Source organism: Astatotilapia calliptera, chromosome 11 (genome assembly GCF_900246225.1).
Source record: "Astatotilapia calliptera chromosome 11, fAstCal1.2, whole genome shotgun sequence".
Lineage (NCBI taxonomy): Eukaryota > Metazoa > Chordata > Actinopteri > Cichliformes > Cichlidae > Astatotilapia > Astatotilapia calliptera.
Genome location: NC_039312.1, coordinates 33,239,707 through 33,264,073, shown reverse-complemented (window position 1 = coordinate 33,264,073; position 24,367 = coordinate 33,239,707). Strand labels below are relative to the sequence as shown.

Below are 24,367 nucleotides of genomic sequence, written 5' to 3'. Positions count from 1 at the left end.
GAGCTCCTAAAAATCAACAGCGTTTGGCACGCTACTAAAGGTAGTGCTCCTCTTTGATGAGTCTGACAACACAGGTGCTCTTACTTTATATTACTTTCAATATATATATATTATACTACAAGTTATAAATATAAAGTGGAACCCAGAGAAGCTCCTTTTAAAACCATTATTTGGAATCAAGAAAACCCAGAATCCCACAATGTCATCCATCCCTGCAAGCCAACCAATCATAAAGGGGCATCTGTTATGACATAACTTAACACGTCACAGCCTTTATGGTGTCAGGGAGATTTCTGGGCTTGCCTGGATTACCTACCTCTTGTCAGAGGGATAGAGCTCGACGGTCAGCACGTCCAGGGAATTCCAGGAGGCGATGCTAATTCCTCCAAACAGGCAGAGCAGGGCAATCATAGCTGATTCGCTGTTGCCAAAAGAAAGGAAGAAACAGCTGATGCAAGATATCACGCTTGAGCCCGCTGTGGATAAAGAGGGGGAAAGAATGATGTCAGAAGAACTGATGGGATTCCTGCATAACTCAGCTGAAAATGACTGAGGATCAAATCATTTTGCACCTTTGCACATAAATCTCTATTCCACAGAACACTTATTAAACAGATAAAATAAAATGATCTCTCTTTATCTCCCTCTATTTTTCTTTTTCTTATCTAAATCTATAGCTATAATTTCTCATTCTGACCAATAGGATACGTTTCCAGACCAAACAAAATTGTACCATTGTTCCATCTATATTGCTTTTGGATGAGTTGCCCTTGAACAGAACTAGATGGCATCCAGAAATCTTATCATGAGCAGGTTAATGTAGGAAAACTACACATAATAAGGTTTGTGGATTTCTTTTTTCACAATCTGGACAGTGCTGCTTGTTGGCTCTTTTAGCACCACACGGCAAAAGAAGTAATCTTCCACAGGAAAGTTGTCTTTTCATGCCCTCAGGCAGCAGCTGATAAAAGTTCTTTAAAACAAGTGATTTACAGTGCAGAGGGAGTTATATTTAAACGTGTGCTGTATTTATATTTAAAAATGAATTGGATCAAAGCAGGCCTAACTTCTGATTCAAGCACCACTGAGTAACATGGCCCATACCAAGCATCCTCAACCGTCCGATCTTGTCCATGAGCAGCGCAGAGACGATGTTGCCTGGCAACACAGCCAAGGTACCCAGGAAACTGACAAAGTAGACCATGTAGGCATTATTTTCATCGCTTATGTCACTGAGCAGGCAGCCCTCTTTGTTGTGCAGGAAAGTGCTGTTGATGAGCTTACAGTTGATCAACCTGTACTTGAAAAGATCTGTGAGGAGAAAGAAGGGATAAGGAGCGATGTTCAGGATAGCAGGAGAGGAGACAGAAAGAGTAAGAGGTTCAAAGAACTGGTCAGTAAACTGCTGTCAGGTGGACAAAGCAAGACACTTTATTAACACTCAGTGAATGATACTAAGAGGACAACATTTGCAAGATCAAATATTACTCTTGGACCACAGAGGGGTCACAGAAAATCTGTCGATCAGAAAATTCACACAAGTTGTATTCACTAAGCAGCATAAAAAAGCTGCTTTGGTGCTGAATTTACGAAATAAAGAACACAAGATTACAATGAGCAGGTCCTGTCAAAATTAAGCTCTCTAGTAATGAACCTATAGGATGAGCAGCAATTCCAAAATATTTCCCAGAAGAGAAAATCATCTATCATTCACTGCCAAGTGGAGAATAATGGAAGCAACCGAAGGATGAATGTGAGGAAATGAAAAGGAGAGAGAAAATTAAACTACAGTAGCTCAAATCCATATTCTGGGGGTATTTTGCTACCCTGGAGCTGGACACATGCAGCCATACTGAAGCATGACGCTGAGCCCAAATAAACCTAAAAGAAGAAAACTGAGAGCTGATTGTTATGGACTTTTCTCCATTTAATGTCGACCCCACTTAATTTTGATGGGCACAGTCAAACACTGTGAAAGTTAAACATTCATGACATTTTTACTCAGGATTAGATGATTTTTTTTATTACCAGACCTGTGGTGCCTTTTCCAATTCTTCAGTCTGTATTTAGAGGTGAATCAAACAAACTTCTGTTGCGTATCCAAATTTTGATGATAGGCAACGTACATTGAACATGACATGCGACACAAATGCAAATGGAGAATGTAAGATGAATATGAAACACCTGGGTGCAAAAGAACTGGGATTGTATTAGATGTTTTTTAAAATATAAAGATGTTAATCATCTCTGAAAATGTGACGATATTTATGCTAAGCTTCATTCAGATTGACTCACGCAGATACGGTACATGCAGCCATATGTTACAATTATTATTCTAAAAAGATTTCCTGATATGTCAGACCTTAGAAAATGAAAGTGTGCAAAGTTGAGCCTTTTTTAAACCTGTAGATCTGTACATTCAAAGACTAAAATGAGGTACAGCCCAGCTGCATTTTTCATGTGTTATTTCCTCGTCATTCTGCAGTGTAAAAATAAGGTGCACCATGGCAACTAGCACTAAAGTCTCAAGTTCTGCATAGAAAACCCAAAGAGACCTTAATCCTTAATAAGCAAACAAGTTTCTAATTTCCATTATAACAAGGAACTCCTGGCCAGCAGTGATAGCACAGCTGAGTGATGGCTTGACTTGTGTAAAGACTGCAAATAACCAACAAAGCGAGACCAGGGCGGTGTTTGCATGTGTGGACACAGCTGCTGCATCTGAAACTGTGTGATATAGATTTCCACATGTGGTATCATTTGTCTTTTTCAGTGAAGAAAGAATAACATTAATATAACAATCCCCCGGTGTGTAAGGGGATTTTGCAGCTCCAGAATACTCAGTTCAGTATAGATCCAGTCATTCTGTGAAGGTGAATAAGGAAGCAATTTAGCAGTCTGACAAACAGCCAAACTGCTCAGAGAACACACAGAGCGCACAGAACTCACCGGTAACAATGTATTTACTAGACAGTAGCAACAAACTGTCACTTTTCAACAGAAAACACAGGAGTGAAACTGAGCCAGTAGAACTACTTGCAAGGAAGTTATTTATAAAGAGACCTCTGAAAGGTCTATAAATAGCAAAGAAAGAACAGGGGCACAGAGCAACAGCAACATTACATTTTTACCATAAATGTCCATATATAATTTATTCTGCATTTTTTCAGGGCCTGCTGAAACACACATAAAAGCTTCTAATTTAAAGGTTTTACTTATACAAGACCATATTTTCCTATTATAAAACACCTGCGAGTGTTTGTATGTGTGTTCCCTACCAGTGTTGTAGAAAAGGGTGGCAATGAAGGTGCAGTTCTTGAAGAAGGTGTTGGTGGAGGTGATGTCCTCAAAGTAACACTCCTCAAAGAGGGAATCCTCAAAAACCATAGACTTCATTTTCAGGTTCATAAACCTGCAAGCGAACACATGGAGGAACAGTGGAATTAAGGAATGGAGGCATGGAGAAAATGAACAGGTGCAGCACGGAGGTGGAGAGCAGACAGAGACAAAGGAAGATGCAAAGAGACAGAGAAACAAGTGATTTATCACAAGAGTGTCAGATATGGCATTAGCATAATGCTGTAAATTTGTAACATCTGAAATCACATGCAGAGTTCAGGCTGAAAAGGCAAGGTCAAAGGAAACATCAAAGACAGGCTAGTTGAACATGAAAAAGTCCCCAGGGCTTTCATGCAATCAAACCAGTGTTTAGAATAAAACATTTCGGAGCCTCATTTATATTTGCATCTCATTTGTTGCCGTCCACCACAAGCTAGTTCTGTCTGAATGAATTCATTCATTAAGCGTTGGACCAAAAGGCATCTGACTGACATGAAGCCCAATTCCAAAGGATTCGCTGTCATTCAAAACGCAAACACTAATGAGGAGTAAAAGACAACTCACTTGTCGTTAAAGTACTCTCCTTGACGGTGAACCTGGTTTTCCAGGGTGAAGTTAAAGGTGACGTGTTCTACCTTCTCCTTGACAAAAACCTTGGTGCGCGAGGAGTACTCCTGCTTCTGCAGGTATTTGATCATGTCGGGGAACCACACCGTCAAACCATAGTAGCTGGAAGACAAAGAAAAATTCTCTCACAGAAAAGATCAATTTACCTCTAAGAGAAAAGGGAAAAAAGAGCCAGTGATGCTTTATGGTTATACATAAGTGTCATTTCTTTTTTACCATCTACATAATATGAATTTGCAAGCCGTTTGTTCAGCGCTCTGTTGGAGAGAGCTCGAGGTAATTAAGCCTTCGATTAAGCCTTTAATTAAACATAATGTTGTGTACTTTTGCTCAGGAACAATAGAATATAACGTCCAGGGAAATTTGATTAGTGACTGGCTTCTAGAAGGATGTTGGAAGACGAGCGTTACTGAGTAAATTAATATTTCAGTGCACTACGGCTTTATGGATTTATATTCGTTATTAGTTATATACATAATATATTGACACTAACTGAAATAAATGTTAGATAAATCCAAGTAATGTTATGTTTTGCTTTAGCAAACTACTGTATCAAACTGAACCTGTTTACCAGGCTTAGTAAAGGTTCACTGGTGAAAATTTATTGTCTTGCATGCCTTTGAACGTTAAAATAAATTCACATCAATTCATTAATTTTGTGGATCGTTATAAAGATTGCAGCACATGATTCACATTATTTTAAATAAGGCATAATATTTTATTGCACCTTCCGCAACGTGGTAAGTGGTGCCTGAGGACAATCACATTTTTAGGATATGTGTTAAAGATTATTTAATACATGAATATTTCTGTGAAATAGGGCAAGCTGTGCTTTGGTATAGTGGCCAGGCTGCAATGGCATCACAGCCGCATGATTCTTCAGATGTAACGATGACTGTGGAGCAACAGTAATATGATGAACACCAAGATGGCCATGAGAGAGACACCATGAATAACTCTTTGGACCCTGCAGAAAGCAGTGCTGTCATCCTGGAACAGATCCCATCAGGATAGAAATGATGATCACAGAATAAACGTGATCGCCCAAGACTTTGTTCGTATTGATTTGTAGTGCTCATGCCAACAAAACAGCATAACCCTGTGGGAGGGGTCATGGGTTCAGGGTGAATCTCTATTTGATTCTGCTTTTTCATTCTCAGCTACAAAAAGAGCCATTTGAGTGATTCAGCAGCACTGCTGACACTAAATGACATGAAAGTGATCGCATCCATTCGCAGATCCTGCTTCAAGCCCCTTTTTGTTTTATACTCACTGATAAATTCCTGCTTTCACCAACTATTATAATTATGAACCTGCCATGGCCAGCTAGACCAGGAGATAATGTTGGCCTTTACATTTAAATCACCAACAGCCAACTGACTCCTGGTAAACAAACACAAAGCCGCTGTGATCAACAGCCATCTGCTCTTTTTAGTTTAGACAAATAAACAGATTTCACTATGCAACACAGAAAATCCTGCATTAGTTAATACACCTGATCCTACCTGAAGGACATAGAGAACCACACAGCCATCATCATGTAGGTGGTGCGCCGGTACTCGGGAGAGAAAATGGTCTGGAAATTACTCCAAACCTGAAGAAACACACAGACAGACACAAGAGATGTGCAAAGAGAAGGTAATAAATGTAAAGTACACTCAGCTAAAAAGTCAATAGACTTCAGACATTTCTGAAAACAGGGTTCTTTTCACCAACTGTGAGAAATAAAAAGCATCTCCCAGAATCCCTTTCCAGTTTTAGTGTAAACAAAGACCGAAAAGGGAGAACACAAACACACAGAATCACTAAACACACAATAAGATCTAACAAGATAAACAGAGCCTTGGTGAGATTTTTAATATACCTTCTTTTTAGTTACAATTCCTTCAGATCAAGACCAGGTCCATTTTAACAAGTGAAGCCAACTCAAAGCCTGTCAGTGGAGTTCTGATCGTCACAGAAAACAAGATGCTGCCATTTGATTCTGTGGCTCTTGGCTTCTCAGACACAACCTTCAGTCGTCCCAATTTTAAAAGATCAAAGCAACGATGGCAAAAAATGTTCCGTTTGAGCCTCCAGACCAGGACAACACAAACCAGTGGGAGACTAGATCCATCTTTAACCTCCTAAGACCCGAACTCTTCCACGGCATGCATTTTAATTTCTCTTTGATATTTGGACATATTGGGGCCCGATGAATGTAAAAAATGTGATGTCCACATATGTGAACGGCAGGTCCTAGGAGGTTAATACACAGTCTATGTTTCCACAGACGTAGGACTAAGTAAAGCAACAAAAAGTGTTATCAAAAGACTGTATAAATTTTTCAAATCCACTGATTGTTTTCAAGTTAAAGTAGCTGTATGTAAATGTATCGCTGATATCACAAATTTGCTGTGCACATTTTCTTGTCCATTTGCAGCAACAAGGTTAATGAATTGTGTTTTGCTTTTCTAGTGTTGTTGACTGCTCAGAACACTTTACACTACAAACCACATGAGACCATTTACAGAAACATTCAGTTATTTATTCTATTCATTTCAGGCACTTTATCCATTACACCTGGTTCTGGAGTAGCCACGGATCAAAACAGACCTTCTAATTAATGGACAACCTCCTGAGCCACAAGTAGTTTGAATCCTTTCTCCTTTTCATTCTCGTTCTTTTTCATTTAAATATGTATCAAGTAAGAAATTGATTTTAAAAAAGAATAATCAGGGTTTTTTCTTACCTGATGGAAGAGCGTGGTGAGCTTTATCCTCCATTTCTCGTGCCAGGCAGCACCATCGCCCAGGTTTACCAGCTCATCCATCTGCTTCACTGTTTTGATGGTGGTCACCTGGGAGGTATGATTTAATTGTTCTGTTTAACGATTGTTAATCGTGCTCCTCTTGAGAGTGCTTTACAAATCTCTTTGTTAAAAAAGTTTCATAGAATAATCACACAACTTCATATAAAATGATGTATTTTTCCATTAAAGTTCAGTTAGTATTACAATGTATCCATGTTATGAGGCTAACAGCTGACCAGTAACACCACAATCTGTAAAACAGAAAGTTGTTTTAATAATTTTACTCAAAGAAAAGATTATAAAACATCTTTGAATCACCATTTTTCATTTAAATTATTAATATGAACTGTACAGCCTGAGGCATAAAGAGATTACAGAAGTTTAAAGAGCATCTGTTTTAACTCATTAATATGCAAAAATATGCAGCACAGAGCTCTAAACCTGCTGCACTCTATAAGCCCACAAACTGCAAACTATTATGATGATGTTATTTTCTGCATTAATGCAAAAGTGTTAGCATGAAAGAAGCTTAACATTCTTGAGTGTTACTTACAGAGAAGACCCTCTCGGGGTAACCCTTGGCCCTCATGTTGGTGTCGTGAACTTGCTTCAGAATCATCCACGCCTCGTCATGTTTGCCATTCTTTTAGGAGGGGCACAAAAAAAGATGTTTAGCAGATCTTTCATTTCCATTTTCAGTTAAATTAACGCAGCTTATATTTTATTATCTATTTATTATATTAGTTTTCATTTGGTGTTGTTGTCTTTCCATCATGGATGATTATTTGTTTTGGGTTTTTTGTTTTGTTTGTTTTTAGTTCATTGTTTGTTTTATTATGAATAGATTTTTAATTTTAATGTGACACTCGTTTTCAAGTTATCTTAACTTAGTTTATTCCTAACCATTTGAACTGAAGGCAACTGGACGTCTTTTTGGTTTCTTCAGTACTTAAAATCCTAGATAAAGACAAGATCTTTCATTTACCGTTTGTAAACTAGGTCTGGGCATATAGGAAATCTTGTGCAGTACTTAGAGTCACATTCAGATAAATCCATATTTATACAACTATTAAACAATGTGCACACTTAGATAAATTACGTTTTTGTTTTTCTTAAACAGATAAAGATGTAACCTTCGTGCCCTTGGAGGTGGTTCTGAGATTCACGCGAGCCAGGGGTGTGGCTACTTTCTGAAACACAGCCATACTTCAACATCCTTTGAGCTATTAAAGTTACGCTGGTCACAATTGGCTCGCAAAGAATCTCGAGACTGCGTTATGGGCAGCTGATAGCTGGTGTCGTGAGCCACCACCTCTGTTCAGTGATGATCTTTCACAGTGGACATAGATGGCCTCTTGGATTAGAAACTGAATATTTTCATGAATCAAAAAGAAATCCACTTGCTTTTATTTCTAGCCTTCAGAATACCATGACCTGGATGATTAAGAATGTGCAGGTTATATATAGTGCAGAGTCTTCAGTTGTCAGTTCATGTTCCTCACCCAGCGTCTTGTTTTGTATTTTATGACCTTTTCATTTTGCTTTGGATTTTACCTCAGTCTGCTGCCTCTGCATTTATTTCTCTGCCTGTAATCTTGCCCTCCATTTGATTCTTATTCTTCGTTAAATTTCAGTAAGTGCTGCAGTTATGTTTATGTGAAAGCCTGACTACATTTCAGTCCAAATCGAGACTAAACCACACACAGTACACGTGGAAATGTTTCAAAATGCCAAATGAGAGGTTGTTGATTCTACAGTGTTTTATCTTTGTCTGCCACCAGCTGCAGCTTCATTTACTAAACTGAGATATTCTGATGTGAATGAAAGTGCGTGGGACGTGAGTGCAGGTGTAAAATAAAATAAATAAGTAAATATGTAGAAACAAGGAGATACAAGAAGTGAGAACATCTGGTGGTATAAACCAGCAGCTAACATGATTAGCTAAAAGTGGTTTAGTACTAAAATACTGACAACATGCCTGATTTTTTTTTATATATTGGGCATTTTTAAATAAAAATCAGTTTTTTTTTCTGTGTCAGTGTTTAAAACATACTGAACTGAATTCAGAATCTATGATGTATATTTCAGAATCTCCAATGTTCAGATTTCGCCTGGACGATAAATATGTACATATTAAGTTATTCAAAATGTTTTGGAAAAGTGCATAAGCAGCACTTTGTCTTTAAGGCTGTTTATGCTTTCAAGCATTCAAAATGTATTCAAAAATATATTTCCACAAGGTCTAAGTGGGGTATGAGCTGTCAGGCTGACCTCAAGGTAAAAGCGGGGGCTCTCAGGCATGGTGGTGAGGGCAGAGATGGCCGCCACAGAGGGGAAGGCACACACCAACACAAAGACACGCCAGCTATGGAACTGGTAGGCTGAGCCCATCTGGAAACTCCAGCCTACATGAGGAAAGGAAGCAAGAAGAGACGTGAGACAGAACTGCAGCATTTGTCATTTGCAATAAAAACTGTAGAGAAATGTAAAGACAAAATTAGCATTTACATAGCTTAGAATGGATACTGGCCTACTGGTGCGTGAGGAAACAATCTCGAAGCTTAGAATGTTCATATTTAAATACTGTACATTTTCTTACCATAGTGTGGGATGATGGCCCAAGCCATAGCAGATGCGTAGATGCCACCAATCATCCAGAACATGCAGAGCCAGGACAGATGCTCTCCTCGCTTCTCTTGGGCGAGGAACTCAGAGTAATAAGAAAACACAATTGGGATGGAGCCACCAATGCTGTGGAGTTAAAACGGAAGGTAACCGAATTAGAAAAGGTAGCATCTGTTCCCATAACAAAAGATTCAGTCATTTGTGATTTTTTTTATTTATCAGTGAATGACTGAGAATTCATTGAACTGTCCATCTTGGTATTATATACATACTTTCTTGCATGTGTGCTAATATTAAATGAAATATTTCTAAAGATTTGTAATATAGATATTAATTCTGTTTGTGTCTTTTAACTATAGCATGTACAGCAAATCATTTTAATGGATTTCACCAAAAATGAAAACAGAAAAATATTTATGAATTATTTCTTACAACCAGCTGAAAGGGCATGATTTCATGCAGGCTGTCATTCTGCTGGCATTCTGCTATAACCACCAGCAATGAGCACAAAATGCTTTGACTAAAATCCTTTTACAAACAGCCTTAAGATGCTGCATGCAAGTAAAACTACAGACAGGTTGGCTTGTTGCAGTAGGTCAGTGTTCACATTGTTAGTCAATGACTTTGGACCATGTTATGGAAGCTGTTGACGTTTCTAAGCCCAAACCTGAGGAAATGGGAGGCCCAAAAGTACCTTTCAACACTTCACCTGAGATACAGCAAACACCAAATACAACCAGTATCTAAGGGCACACTATTTTTTTTTCTTTTAATGAAATATAGCCACTTCATATTTAATCTGCTCTGTGCCACGTGACATTGCTCTGCTTATCAGTTTGACTGATGTACTACAGTGGGTCGTGACTGCCTCATCTCCAGCTCTGGCAGCTGTGTCTGAGTGACTCATCTATCCCCTTACCCCACACCAGAGATCAGGCGGCACAACAGGAAGGAGCTGTAGCCCTGGACGAAGGACGAGAAGAAGGCAAACACACTGTTGATGGAGAGGGAGATGAGGAGGGTCTGCCGTCGCCCGATTCGGTCAGCCAGGCCGCCCCACAAAAACGCCCCAACCATCATCCCCAGGTACACAATCAGACCTGGAGGGAGGGGGGATTAAGAGGGAAGAGTAATGGAAGAGAACGTCATGGGAAGAGATAATGAGACGGAGAGAGACAAAGGGCAAGATAATGAGTTATTATTCATCAGTAAACTCATTGATATTACTTCCAGCCTCCACTTGCACTTTCATTAAACTTCCACTGCCCAGTAAATTAGCTCATCTGACTGCCTCACTGGACTCAAGCATTTTGCATTAAGCATGAAACAGCAAGTTAATGCAATATAATCATCCAAACCATATATTTCATAGCAGAGAGGGTCGTGGCGTACATCTTATTCACAACAGATTTTGTGAAATATGCAAAATATCATCCTTCACTATGTGTATAATAAAAAAGAAACACTGATCTATCCCTAAATTGTATAAATGTATTTTTCTTTTAAAAAGCAGCAAAGTAAAGGAACCAGAGAGACTGATTACTGGACAATACTAGTTTGAGTAACAGTAAGTGACCGAGAAGAGACAGGAGACTTAAACAGGGAGGTGGTTTCAAGGGGTTCTCAAATTTAATCAAGACCATGTGTATTATAGTACAATACACACGTATTATAGTATTATAGTATAATCAGGTTGTAACTGAGAGCTGGGTTTCACACAAAAGACAGTTAAGCATTTTTTTTCCTTGTTTCCTTGTTGCAATATTTCAGATGTGTATTTCAGAAAGTGTGAGCAGGCAAAAGATGAATCTCTAAAACTGGAGCATGGAGCAAAATGCAGGTGGCAATTAGCTGATGTTAGCACAAACCTAGGAAATGGGCCATGCTGAGCTTATATTCAAGCTCAAATATGGTATAATCTGTAATCAGATCAAATAAATGAACTTTAGAGGTGTTGGTAAATGATTATTAGCTTTAACTAGAGCTTTATTACATTCATAATATGAAATATTAGTGTTTTGGAAACTATAAGGTTTATATAATTACACTGAATAGTTTTAGTGACATACATGGATATATACTCATCTGAGACACTGGCTAAGTTGAATGAGCTAGCATGCATTAAAGACCTGGGCTTAATAATGAGGTCACCAAAAAGGTGACAATCTTCCAAAACATGAAAGTGCTGATAAAAAAATCTTAGACAAAGGCTGGAACCAGAGAACAGGAACAAACTGCTGCAGCCTTAAAATAAGTATACATGTTGTGTTGCTTTCCTATAAATGACACCTCTGTTTGAATCTGAAGAAACCTTTTCATCACTCGCTGCCCCTAAAGATTTTATTCTTTTACAACTTCAATACAATCCCTTTAGTGGCTGCTTCCTGGTGTTTCTACCCAAATGAAATTCTCTATACAGCCAAACAGTATAAACTGAAACCCGTGGATAAAACTGCTTTATTCTCTTCTGCATCAGGAAGTTGCCACCAGGGAGGAGATGCCGTTAACAGAAACAAGCAGCACCTTTGTCAACCCGACTTGTGATTTAAGGTGCCAACATGACTCATATCCCACACTCTGTCTGCAAAACCTTTTCTCTCTCTGCAAAACTGATGATGCTCCCACACCACACATACACCAGTTGTTCTCCTGCAATCAGCACCTTATTGACATCCTGTCAACAGTGTTCGCACTCTGAGGGTGTTCAGTGAGACAAGTTATTGGTGAGATCACTCTGAATATTTAAGGAGAAACTTTTCACCATACTGTGTCTGATTGTGACATCTATATTTAAATTCTCATTATCACTTTTTTGTATGTGAAAAGGTAGTAATCATGCATTTGTATACTATTTTTTGGCAAGAATTAACCCCAAAGCTCTCAAAATATTCAATTGGATTGGAGAATAAGCACAATGTATTTTTTCTAGTGCATTAGAGTCAAATTTCTCAGTCAATTTTATTGATTAAGGATTAATTTAAGTGGCAAAGACAGTTGATAAAACAGTCAAAGTGCTAAAAAGTAAAAAGAACATCGAACCAGATCCAAAATCATTTTAAATCACCCTTTTGTGAAATACTACCCCCTGGAGGTGAAAGATTTAGTTAAATTTTGTGGAGTATTTTTAAGGCTCATTACTCTAAGAGCACAGGGTCACAGTTCTGTTCTGACTGTTTTATCTGACATTTCAAAAGATCGAGTAGAAAATGTCTCAATTAACTGTGATGCTGAAATTTTGAAAAAGTGTTAAAATGCATAGAATAATGCAATGCCTAGAGCTCCACAGGTTGCTGATTACTGACTATTGCAAAAACCCATTAGACTGAGTCACGTTTTTGGGGACCCTTTATGCTTTTCACAGTATCTGCACATTAGTGGTGCAACGGATCACGGTTGATCCGTAATCCGAACCGATCCCACTCCACGGTTCGGTACACACATGATCTGAAGATTCGAAAAAGAAGGAAAAAAAGTATGTGTATGGTGCGCGTGGTGGGTCTGTCAAGCGATAGTTATGGCCAGCGCTAGCAGTCTGCGGCATTTAAGCAGCCCAGTCCGACCGGGCTGAAGCTATTACAGAAGCTATTGGGGTGTTTAGCTGCAGACAGGAGGCCGTATTCCGTTGTGCAAAACAAGGGGTTTAAACTATGATGAACGTGCTTGATGATATCCCGTTGCGCGTCCGCTTTAGTGGCAAGATTGTTCCAAGCATGTATGAGCAGGAAAAGTTTAAAGTTATGGCTGAACTGTCCCAGGCATCTTCTGTTTCTCTAACTACTACAAATTTGTGGACCTCCAGGGCAACGGAAAGCTACGTGACCGTGACAGCTCATTATATCACAGCGGAGTGCGATATAATGAGCGGTATGTATTATTGTAGGGTCTACCTTACAATATAAAGCGCCTTGAGGTGACTGTTGTTGTGATTTGGCGCTTTATTAATAAAATTGAATTGAATTGAGTGGTAGATACAAAGCCCTACACTGCCCTATATTGTATCATTTTTTTTTTTTAATAATTGCGTTGAGTCTTGAGTTGAATGTTTTTAACAGGCAAAAAATACTTCATTAAGTAAATGTTACATTTTTGTCTTTTTTCTTTTTTTGCTGATCCAAAAATTGATCCGATCCGTGACTTAAAACCGTGATCTGATCCGATCCGTGAGATTTTTGATCAGTTGCTGCACCACTACTGCACATGCACATGAAATGAGTGTCATTGTTATGGCAGATAAATGATAATGACAATGTTAATCCCTAAAAACTCCATTCACTGTGAAAATTCCCAACTTCAGAGGTTGAATATGCATTTATATCCCAGTCCACTTTGACCTTTGTTGCTGAGTTTGCTCTTCATAACAACAGTACTTCTGGATTTTGTTAATGATAGGGGCGTGGTCTCTTCAAATAACAGTGTTAGCGTCACCTTATTGAAATGAAGTTCTCAAACATATTTTTTGATGTTGTTGTGTACTGGGGTAATTATAATGGAATGACCTGATAAATAATACAACCAGGAAGCTAAAGAATGCAAACCACTGGGTGATGTCATAGTGGCTGTGTCCATCTTTTATGTACAGTCTATGACTAGAACCAGCAAAGTGATGAAGGACAGATCCGGTCTCACTGAGATATTTTGTCCCAGAGGAACAGTAGCACCATTTTGTCCAGGTTTGACTTAAACTCTGAGACATCAACCAGACAGGTGACAATTACTTCTTCTACTGAATTGTGAACTTCTAACTGAATTCAACACCACAGTGGTACAAGAAGCAGAGTGTATGTGTAAGACAGAACAAGGCCCAAGACGTAGTCTTGTCGAATTCCCGCTGTGAAGCAGCATGGCTCAGACACTGATCCTTTAATGTCACCCTGTGAGCTTTATCCTTCAGGTAAGGTGCAAACAGTAAAGGTGAAGAGCCAGAGACACACCATCCATTCAGCAGAGTGGTTTACTGAGAAACATTCAGCACACAGTTCATGAACATGAGCTGTGCATGTAGTGTCAATGCCAAGGAAGAGATTCATTAAGGACTGCTGGGCTATAATAGATTTATTGCTACACAGGTCCTGGTATAAGTGTATCAGTGAACCTTGAGATGACATTGTTTTATCATGACAAGATTTTTCAGTTTCTGACCGAAAAGGCTGACTGCTATTTCAAGGTAGAATTCATGGGGAAAATCTGAAACGGTCATTAACCTGAGGACAAGTACCAGTAATCAAGGCACAAACTATACTCAATGCCATGGGAATCACATTGTTACATTTAATATTGTTTCTTGCATAACAAAAACAACACAGTCCTGCCAACTGCTAGTGGTGTAAGACAGCGGTCCCCAACCCCCGGGCCTCGGACCGGTACCGGCCCGTGAGTCGTTTGGTACCGGGCCGCGAGAGTTGAGGCTCAGATGTGAAATGTATAGTTTTCAGGGTTTTTAACAGTTTTCAGCGTTGTTTTGTTATCGTTTTTATCGTTTACTCGGTTTTCACGTGTGTTATGAATAAATTTTCTTTTTTTCGGTACCAGTACTAGTTTTATTTTGTTGTATTTATCCGCGACACCTTAAAGGCCGGTCCGTGAAAATATTGTCGGGCATAAACCGGTCCGTGGCGCAAAAGAGGTTGGGGACCGCTGGTGTAAGACATCCAGAAAAAATACTGAATTAGGCAGGAAAAAAATAATTCTACACAGGTTTTAAACGCATCTGGTAATACGATCCGTTATTAAACAGTCTGACAGAGGTGCAAAGTGCTGGGATGATGAAGCTGGTTGAAAAGTCAGGTTAACACAGAGGATGGATGTCCTGAACTAGAATAATGTGACGGTGGGCGTCCTTTTTCTTTTTAAATGAAAAGACCTTTAAATGAAATTATTGAAGTGTGTATTTGTTTCTGGCTGCACATGTTTCATTCCTGCTGTCTGTCCTTTGGTTGTATATTTCAGTGTAAACTTTTGCAGCTGTGAAATGAGGAGCAAGGTGACTTTCATTCCCTTCATTGAACAAGTGTGTGTGTTATTAATGGTCACCCAATCATATCTGGTGACTTGTTTTATGCTTTATTTCCTTTTCACTCACTGCTAACATCCTATAGAATTAGGTTAAATCTTCAGGAGATTAAGAAGTACAGCAGAAAGTCCGCTGAAGATAAGGAATCATAAAGCTGTGTGTGTTCCAAAGCAGCGGTACCGCTGTGAGCTACTTCTCCTGGAAATATCCTTCATAGCAGCAGCAACAACTAGCAAGTGATGGTGATGATAAATGTCGCCGCATTGCAGCAGCATCAAAGTAAACAAACAGACAGACAGCCACAGTGAGTAGGATGGATCAAATGGTAAATATTTCTTTCTAAACCACCATATCCAGCTGGGAGCTGGAAGCCTGATTGCTGTCGTGACCAGTAACCACGTCATTATCATTTCCCCTGTCATCACATTTGCTTGTCTATGTGGCTAGAATGCATTAGCAGCTGCTTTTGGCTCGAGGATGAATTGTGTCCCAATTTATCGCTCTTCTATATCTGAGGGGTAAAATAATTAATTAAGAGGCTAACAAAGCTCACCTTAAAGCTAAACCACAATGTCATCAATATTTAGTTTGACTAATAAAATAACATCATCTTAGGGAAGAGTTTGATTTAAGCCCAAGTTGTTGCTTTTATGTAGTTTTAAATGGACAAATACGGCAGAAACCAACTAAAATATTAAAGGTAAAATACATTCTGGCAGTAAAAACAATATTTTTCACCAAATTCCTAAAGATGCACATAACAGTCGAAAGACCAATCAATACTACTATATTCCCAGTGGATGAACAGGTGGCTTCTTTCAGGTATTTCTTTTTTTTTTTACAGCCTGTGGACTTTTACACTCGTGGAGCTGGTTTTGGCCACAGCAGGGAGCTCTTTACAGGGAAAAGCTGCAAACCAATCAGCAGAAAACAGAAATGTTTCCAAAAAGCTAATGAAAAAAGTTTATTATTTAATGGCCAAAGAGACAACACTGTGCTTTTGTTTTAAACTGTTAAATAAGGAAGCATCATAGTGCAAAAAAAAAACAAAAAAACATAACCACTGCAATGACCCAGTTCTTAGCAGTAGTGGTGCCTGATGGGATGCTGTGATTGATGCTTGTGCAGGTTGTTCTGGCTACACCCTTATGGGATTAAATGGGGTCACCACCAACAGGGACTACAGCAGAACATGAACCATATGATGTAAACTGTATGGAAATGGGGTAGAAATGGCAAAAAGGCAGCATATGGATTTTATAGTGAACAAATGATGTTTTAAGGGCAAAACTGACCTGCAAAGAAGTTCATTCACAGAGAATTCTATGAGGAAATGACCTTACCTGATTAGGTTAATAGCCTGAAGCACTAGTTCAATATAGCATGCCATTTCTTTTGTAAACTATAGTATGATTCAGTGAAAAGAAACCAGAAAATAAAGCAATATATGATTTAATTCCTCTGTTTCATCATGCCTGGGTTCACAACACCAAGCTGGAGAAGATGCTACATTCATGGCTGCATTCACTCTGCACAGTCTACAGCTTGAGCCTCATTCCAGTTAAATAAAAGGAGAAGGAGACAGAAAAGCCATTACAGCCTACAGTGTGGAGGTGAAGCATCCTATCAAAAACAGTTCTGCTGCCAACAGCTTTTGTATTTGAAATCCTTCAGCAGTAATGAGATCCCGACTATTTCTTTGTGATTTTTTTTATTTGACAGTTTTCCCAACAAACTCTTGAATCTAGAATTGCATTCAATTAAATAATGTTCCTATTGGTGACGTTTTCATGATTTTCAAACCACTAGTAACACACTTCATTGAATTCCAGTGAATCTGATGCTGCAGTAAGCTGCAGATGCTCAGTAACATCAAAACAACCACTGCTTTCTATTCGTCTACATTTTAATCATTCATGAAACGCATTTTGCGTTTTGTTTTTCAGAGAAAGCTGAAACAAAATGTGGTGAAGACAGAAAGAGAGACAAAAGGAGAGAGGTGAGCAGGACGAGGTGCAAAATGAAGAGAAAGGAGAGAAGCAGAAATCTCCAGACAGCTGAGCACCTTTGCACTCTGAATGAGGGGGAGGGGAGGAGGGGGGGGGGGAGAAAGGGGGGAGGACGATGGCCAGTCAGCGCTGTGACAGAACTCCCAAGGGCTCCAGGGTAGTGTATATGCATGTGTGTGTGTGTGTGTGTGGAAATGGACAAAAGTGTGCGAGACTGTGTGTCTATGTGCATGAAGAGGGGGCAGGGCAGGAGGCTTCTATTAATAGCAGGTTTTCCCCAACTAGCAGAGTACACGGGGCTTGTTTAAGGATCCAGTGAGGGAGACATGTTAGCAGCTCTTGTAGAGCAGAACTGATCATTTATAGATGGCTTACACTGCAGTGTTCTTCTCCCATGAACTTACAAGTCTCAGAAACAGGGTACAGTAAAGCCAAATTGTATTCCTACAGGTACAATCTACACAAATGTGCCCCTCAGGGTTCATTATTAGGGTTCAAGGTAATTATGGGTTCCTTTAAGGACACAATATGTTCACAGGAAGCAAAAGGTACATGTACATGTCTTCTAGATATTAAGGTCCAATATCAGTAGACAGTCAGTGTTCAACTGTTGAGCAAACGATTATCTTTTCACTTAGGTTTTAAGATTTATATAAGTTAAATGAAAAGCATTTAAAATGTCTCAAAAGGAGTTCATTTAAGGTCAGTCTTTCAGTAAAAAGCATATGCATCCTCTATACCCTACTTATTATATATTAGTCTATTTATTTCATTTTCCTGTGTGATTTAAATAATTCACTTTTCATCCAGTGGTTTGTTGTTTGTGGATTTTATGACTTTTCGATTTGCTTGTGAAGCACAGTGAGCTGAGATGTCTTCTGTAAACTTCTAGTTTTCCTTCATATCACCTGCAAAAATTAGCATGGTTCTCCTTTGTGGTGCTTCCCCTGCTTTGTTTTTATTGAACAACTAAATAAAAAGTAGCGCAGGAGGAGAATACAGCTGCAGTTTCTTGTGGTGACTGAAAGTCAGCCAGCAAATATCCACTGCTACCACTGAAAGCTGAAGTAATAAATGCTATAAGTGCTTTGCAGTGGTCTCACTTTGTGATGGTAGTGTGAATAAGGGTGTTTGGTCCAAACAAACACTGCAGCAGCTGATTAAAATGCCTTCAAAAAGAGGGGAAATATCTCCTGAATAAGCTGTTTGCTCGGTTACCTGCAGCTCTGTTTGGCAGCACTCATCAAATCCTCCGCACTGTTTACGCTGCTTCCAATTTTGTAAACAAAGTCAGGTGTTTTTTCTGGTATTCTGAATCATTTGTTATAAGGCTTATTTGTGTGTTGCGTGTAGTAAAGATAATTTACGACTGCTGTTTCTGTACTGACTGGAAATATTACTTTTAGTGGTTTATAAAAATACAAATGAAATTTAAGAAAAAGCTCATTTTGATAACAAAGCTCAGTGTTTTTCAAATGAATATGTAACCCAGGAGCTTCAATATTAATTTTCTAGTATTGGAGAAGTACTGATATGCAAACTTAACATCTTTCTGATGCTCATACATGTACAGCAGGCTACAATATCCAAATCTTTTTGCCTACAGTTTTCTCTGACAGATCATCCCCAGGACCGATTGACTGTTTTCACCCATTTTATCCCTTCATCCTTGATTTCAGTTACTGATTCCATGTCCATGAAAAGGCTGAGGATACATTATATTACACAAAGGTTCCTTTTAGCCTGAGGAGAACTGTGCAGTCGCTGTCTCAAAATGCAGCCATGCAACTGCAATAATTAGAGGAGGCAGTGAACATATTGTAGCAAAGGTTACAGATTTAAAAAACCTTCTCAAGACTATATTTAACAGAACTGTGGCTGGAAATACACTGAATGCTGAGCAGTGAGAAAACTTCTTAACACCAAAAGGCTGAGGATGCGCTGATCCTGCACATATCCTGCATGGAACAAACTCCCGTCTCCTATATGACAAAAAAGCTACAGTCCACTGCAGCTTCACAACAAGGGCAAATCAATGACAACCACTTCACTGTTTCACTGCTGTGTCGATGTGTTTCGTCGAGCTCGTCGAGCAGAAACGCTGCACCAGGGTTTTATTTAGACCGCTCGATCTGTCATCATTTCCTGTGTTTGATCCTTATTTAATTCTAGTTTTTGTGTTGCTGAAATGTCAAACGACGGATCCGTGATCATGTCGACATTGTTGCAGTCACCCATTACATGCACATACTAATGCACACACAAAACAGATGATCCAGAACACTGCGTGGGGTAAGAGCAGCTAGCAGGATAGGCTGAGATGGAGCCTGAGGATGGGGGTCGGAAGAGGAGACTGCATGCAGAGAGGTACGAGCACAAGAGGCTCTCTCGCATGAGTCAGGAATGTTGCGTAACAGGAAGAGGGGAGGGAATGGAGGCCAGTCGTGTCTCCCTGCCCCTCCCCCAGCATGACACAAACCCAGAGGGAGAAAGAAGGGGAAAGGAGGTATAGATGGCAGCCAGACTAGGCAGCAATTCAAGTCGCAAGTTTTCTAATTTTGCTCCACTTCCTTTTAGAATGATCCATCATATGCACTGGCTAATGTGTTTGTCTGAGAGCTGGAGGGAAAATGTTTTGAAAAATGTAATAATTTTTAATATTTTGAAAAATTATATACAAGTAGTTATTTCATTGGCTTTCTTTAATATTTTGCCCTTCCGCCTCTTTCCTGTTTCTTCCATCTTTCCTTTTCGTCGTCATCACTGAGTTGGACCTCTCTGTCTTATCGGTGGTAAGAACTTGCTGTTGTTAACTGAGAAGTATGATTATTTGTGGCAACAAAGTCCAGAACCAATGGGTGATGTCACTGTGACCATTTCCATCTTTTATATACAGGCTACATTCATGAATACCATTGGCTGTCGTAAGCATACATCTTGATGAACGTTTCTGGTAAGGTCTTCCCAGATGAACAAAAGTGATCTTGTGGACCTCTGTATCTGGACAATTGAGCATGTATTTTCATGTATTACACATATACAGTAACTCATGCTCTGGGTGTTACCATACTGAGTGATAATCTTGCATAAATGTGGCACTAATCATTTATAATAAACTGCAGCAGACTCTGTACAGACCAGCTTTAGCTGTATGTTCATAATTTCTTTTGTACATTGACTTTTCTGACATGGATTCCTGGATCAGAAAGCAAAAATGTAAAATGATGAATTTGCTTAATTTGGCAGAAGATCGACTCAATAACAAGGTTTCACACAGCTCTCCATGAGCGATATAGAATTTCATGTTGAATAATTTAATATGACCAACATGAAATCAGAACAAAGATGTTTACTAGATTTGAAAAAGACATTTTGTTGAAGCCAAAACTACAAAAAAATATTGAAATGAAGCTTAACTGTGATTCTGAACCTTATACTGCAAAATCACTGAGGAATCAAAGACATTACGGGGAACCCTTCCTCTTGTCCTTGAAGCTGGCAGATTTAAAAACATCCAGGAGGATAACAGACTGTGTGAGTTATGTAAATTAGAAGACGTTCTGTCCTGATTAAGATGCAAGAATATCCAAATCTTTAAAATTCAATGTTTTGGTGCACTGAGGGCGACAGAATGAAATGTTCTTTTGGGGATATGGGTAAATTAGCCCTTCTCAGGTGGCATCATGCTTTTTGTCTTATTTTCACTTCATGGCCCTGATTTCTTTTTATTTAATTGTGTCTCATAAGCCTGTTTGGGCTGTTTCCATTGATTTATGCATAGCCCAGTTAATCAATCATATAATACTGTTGATAAAAACATCCTGCACTTAATCAGAATGTCTATCATCACCAAAAGTTCAAATTAATCTGAAATGAAAGTTTCATACTGAAACAAACTTTGAGCACTTGAACTGTCAATCAGAATTAACAGGTAATGTTTGTACAGAGGACACTTTTATGAACCCATGATGTTCACTTTAAACACCACAGATATTCAACATCCACATCTGCTGCGACGATGTGCATCGAGCAGCATACAGTTGAACAGTCAACACCCCTCTGAGAGGAAATTATGTAATCAGAACGCATCCAACTCATCAACATTACAGTAAATAAAACCAACAACACAGAGTCCAGGCAGAGCTCTAACAGGGATCTGTTAATGGATTCAGCAGTGCTTCAATCAAAATCATGCGTCGCTTTCACTGAAGTGTATTTACTTCTCCTTTTTCTTCTTCTTCTTCTTCTTCCTGCCTTTCGGGGCGACCATAGCACATCATCTGCCTGTATCTCACCCTATCCCTAATATCCTTCCCTGTCACACCACCACTCTGCAGGTCCTCCTTCACTACAGCTATGAATCGTCCCTGAGGTCTTCCTGTTTTCCTCCTACCTGATCTACTATCCTTCTTCTGCACATCTTTCTCAATTTGTCTCCAAACTGCTCATCATGAGATTAAAAATGTAATGATTTCTAGTCATGTCCATCCTGGTCACTCCCAATTAAAACTCCACCATCTTCACACCATACTTCTACTGATTTTCATTCTTCTTCTCTCCAGAACAAACCTACACCTCTCCAGGTTCTCACCACAGATCACAATATCGTCTGCAAACATTGTGGTCCACAAACATTCCTGCCTGATCTCATCTGTCAGCCACTGAAAACAATACGGGCATCAGAGCTGATGTAATCCTAACCCCACCTTGAACCCATCTGTTACTGCTACCACACACCTCCTCACTGTGTTGAGGTACCCATACACGTCCAGCACCACACTCAGATACTCACCCTCACTTACTCAGGCCTTTGGTGTACAGCCAATGACAGATGGCGTGGTAGGATTCGGAGCCTGACCAGATATTCTGGGTTTACAAAGGTAAATATTTAAACTATCTACTCTAAATTTAAAGGTGCAAAGAAAAAAAACAAAGAAAATGTGCATTCGAATATACATTAAAATATACATTTTACAGGAAGTTCAAGACTGGTGTGCCCTGTCCATGGTACTACATCATTACTTTAGAGCAGGGGTCCCCAATCCCAGTCCACGAGGGCCGGTGTCCCTGCAGGTTTTAGATCTCACCCTGGGTCAACACACCTGAATCACATGATTAGTTCATTACCAGGCCTCTGGAGAACTTCAAGACATGCTGAGAAGGTAATTTATCCATTTAAATCAGCTGTGATGGATCAAGGACACATCTGAAACCTGCAGGGACACCGGCCCTCGTGGACTGGGATTGGGGACCCCTGCTTTAGAGGGTACCAGCACAGAAACAAGCGGTTGGACTCCAAGAAGGTGCCTCATTTTCTGAGTGTGAACACACACACACACACACACACACACACACATGCATACACATAAATACACACATTGTATCCAGCTAAAAACAGCTGAAGTGAAGCAGAGAACACTATGTTTGGACTGGCTGAGCGTTCGATTTTAAATTCTGCTGCTGCTGTTCAGGAGCTGCATGGGCAGTTGAATCTTAAATAGCTGTAGTTCCACTGCCAACGAGGCCGTCGAAAACCAATTACCAGGGAATAAGCTGCAAAGGTAATGGCTAAGATGAGGCAGAGATAAAATGTGAAGTGGTGGCCTACGCTGCCAAAGGAGGCACACAGATAAAAAATAAAGAGAGAGAGACAATACAGAGTAGACTAGTTGAAAGAAAAGTTGCACATTGGCTCTTATGTAATCCCCCCTCCTGAGTGTTGACAAGCGAGCTCAGGGCAAGCAAGAGAGTGAAATCTGGATGTCTTACCCAGCATGCCTTTGTTGGGCTCGGAGAGACACATGTCTATTTGAGCACTGGGCAACACGAAGCCAACAACAAAGATCTCCACACCATCTGCCATTAGTGCCAGGCCCAGGACAAAGTAGAGCGTCCACTGGAACTTCCCGTGGCCACACTCCTGCAGGATGGCCTCATACTGCTGTGCCAACTCCTCCTGATCTTTTCTCCTCTCGCCCTCATAGGCCGAAAGATCCCTGAACTGCTGTGCCTGTGCGGCTGTCACGCCATCCATGCTGCCAGCCTTCCCCGATTCAGCTCTTGGGATGCCCTGGTACTCGCCCTCATAGATCTCGTCATCCTCATCGTGTCCTTCAGTGGAGTCGCTGTGGCCTTCTTCATCATTGGCACGGCTGTCGTTGCGATAATATCCGCCATCATTGCTCGGCACGCCAGCATAATCGTCGTCGTCATCTTCCTCTTCAAATCGTTTATAAGAGCGTTTGGTGTACTCATCTGTCATTTTGTCCATGCCACGCCCCACCTTCTTACCGACCTGCTTCTTAGCAACTTTGGCAATGTCCTTGGCGCCACGGACGAAGTCTGAGCGGCTGTCTCTGTAGCGACCGTCATCGTCCATCTTGGATATGTAGAGGTGGTGTTGGTCAGTTGCTGCAAGGAATAGGAAGTATCAGGAGCAGCCCAGGCACATGAGTGTGCAATGGGTATTTATGTGAGCTGATAAATTCAGCACTGAGGACAGCTCCCAGCTCCACTGCACTGCTGCTGCTGCTGGACAGAGTCGGCTCAGACACAATAAATCCTGTGGAAAAGCAAAGAAAAGAGTAGAGTTAGCATGAGTCATACAATACCTGTCAGGCAGAGACACATTTTTAAACAGTCTAGGTTCAAGGTAATTAATACTGAAATGCACAGGACCACAGGCATTCACATCGCATTGACATTTGCAGGACATATTATCTGGCTCAGCACTAATGGTTGGAGAAAAAAAAAGGACATGACAGCTTTAAGAAGCTGACAACTGAGTCTAGAGCTCAGTGGCCTATATTAATAGTTATCTCACAGCTCTCTCTACAGCCCAAATCACTCTGTGGCATTTACAGCGGTGCACCACAGAGCTACCGAACATATAATGGTCCATGCTGTGACACAGGTCTGTGCAATTAACAAGCAAAGAGCTGTAGCAAAGGTCAGCATATACAGAAA

At 39.9% G+C, this 24,367-nt stretch overlaps 1 protein-coding gene across 1 annotated transcript in view; it reads right to left on the bottom strand.

Moving 5' to 3' along the window:
- The window catches only part of sv2a (synaptic vesicle glycoprotein 2A), a 47,705-nt gene that overhangs the window by 4,379 nt on the left and 18,959 nt on the right, over window positions 1-24,367 (bottom strand). The window contains exons 2-12 of the mRNA XM_026184331.1: window positions 23,171-23,963; window positions 10,302-10,482; window positions 9,357-9,508; window positions 9,029-9,162; window positions 7,311-7,400; window positions 6,698-6,805; window positions 5,472-5,560; window positions 3,904-4,068; window positions 3,279-3,412; window positions 1,105-1,311; window positions 317-476 (exon numbers count right to left, since the gene is read on the bottom strand). Coding sequence (XP_026040116.1) covers window positions 317-476; window positions 1,105-1,311; window positions 3,279-3,412; window positions 3,904-4,068; window positions 5,472-5,560; window positions 6,698-6,805; window positions 7,311-7,400; window positions 9,029-9,162; window positions 9,357-9,508; window positions 10,302-10,482; window positions 23,171-23,780 — 2,030 coding nt within the window. The 5' untranslated portion in view covers window positions 23,781-23,963. The remainder of the gene's footprint in view (window positions 1-316; window positions 477-1,104; window positions 1,312-3,278; window positions 3,413-3,903; window positions 4,069-5,471; window positions 5,561-6,697; window positions 6,806-7,310; window positions 7,401-9,028; window positions 9,163-9,356; window positions 9,509-10,301; window positions 10,483-23,170; window positions 23,964-24,367) is intronic.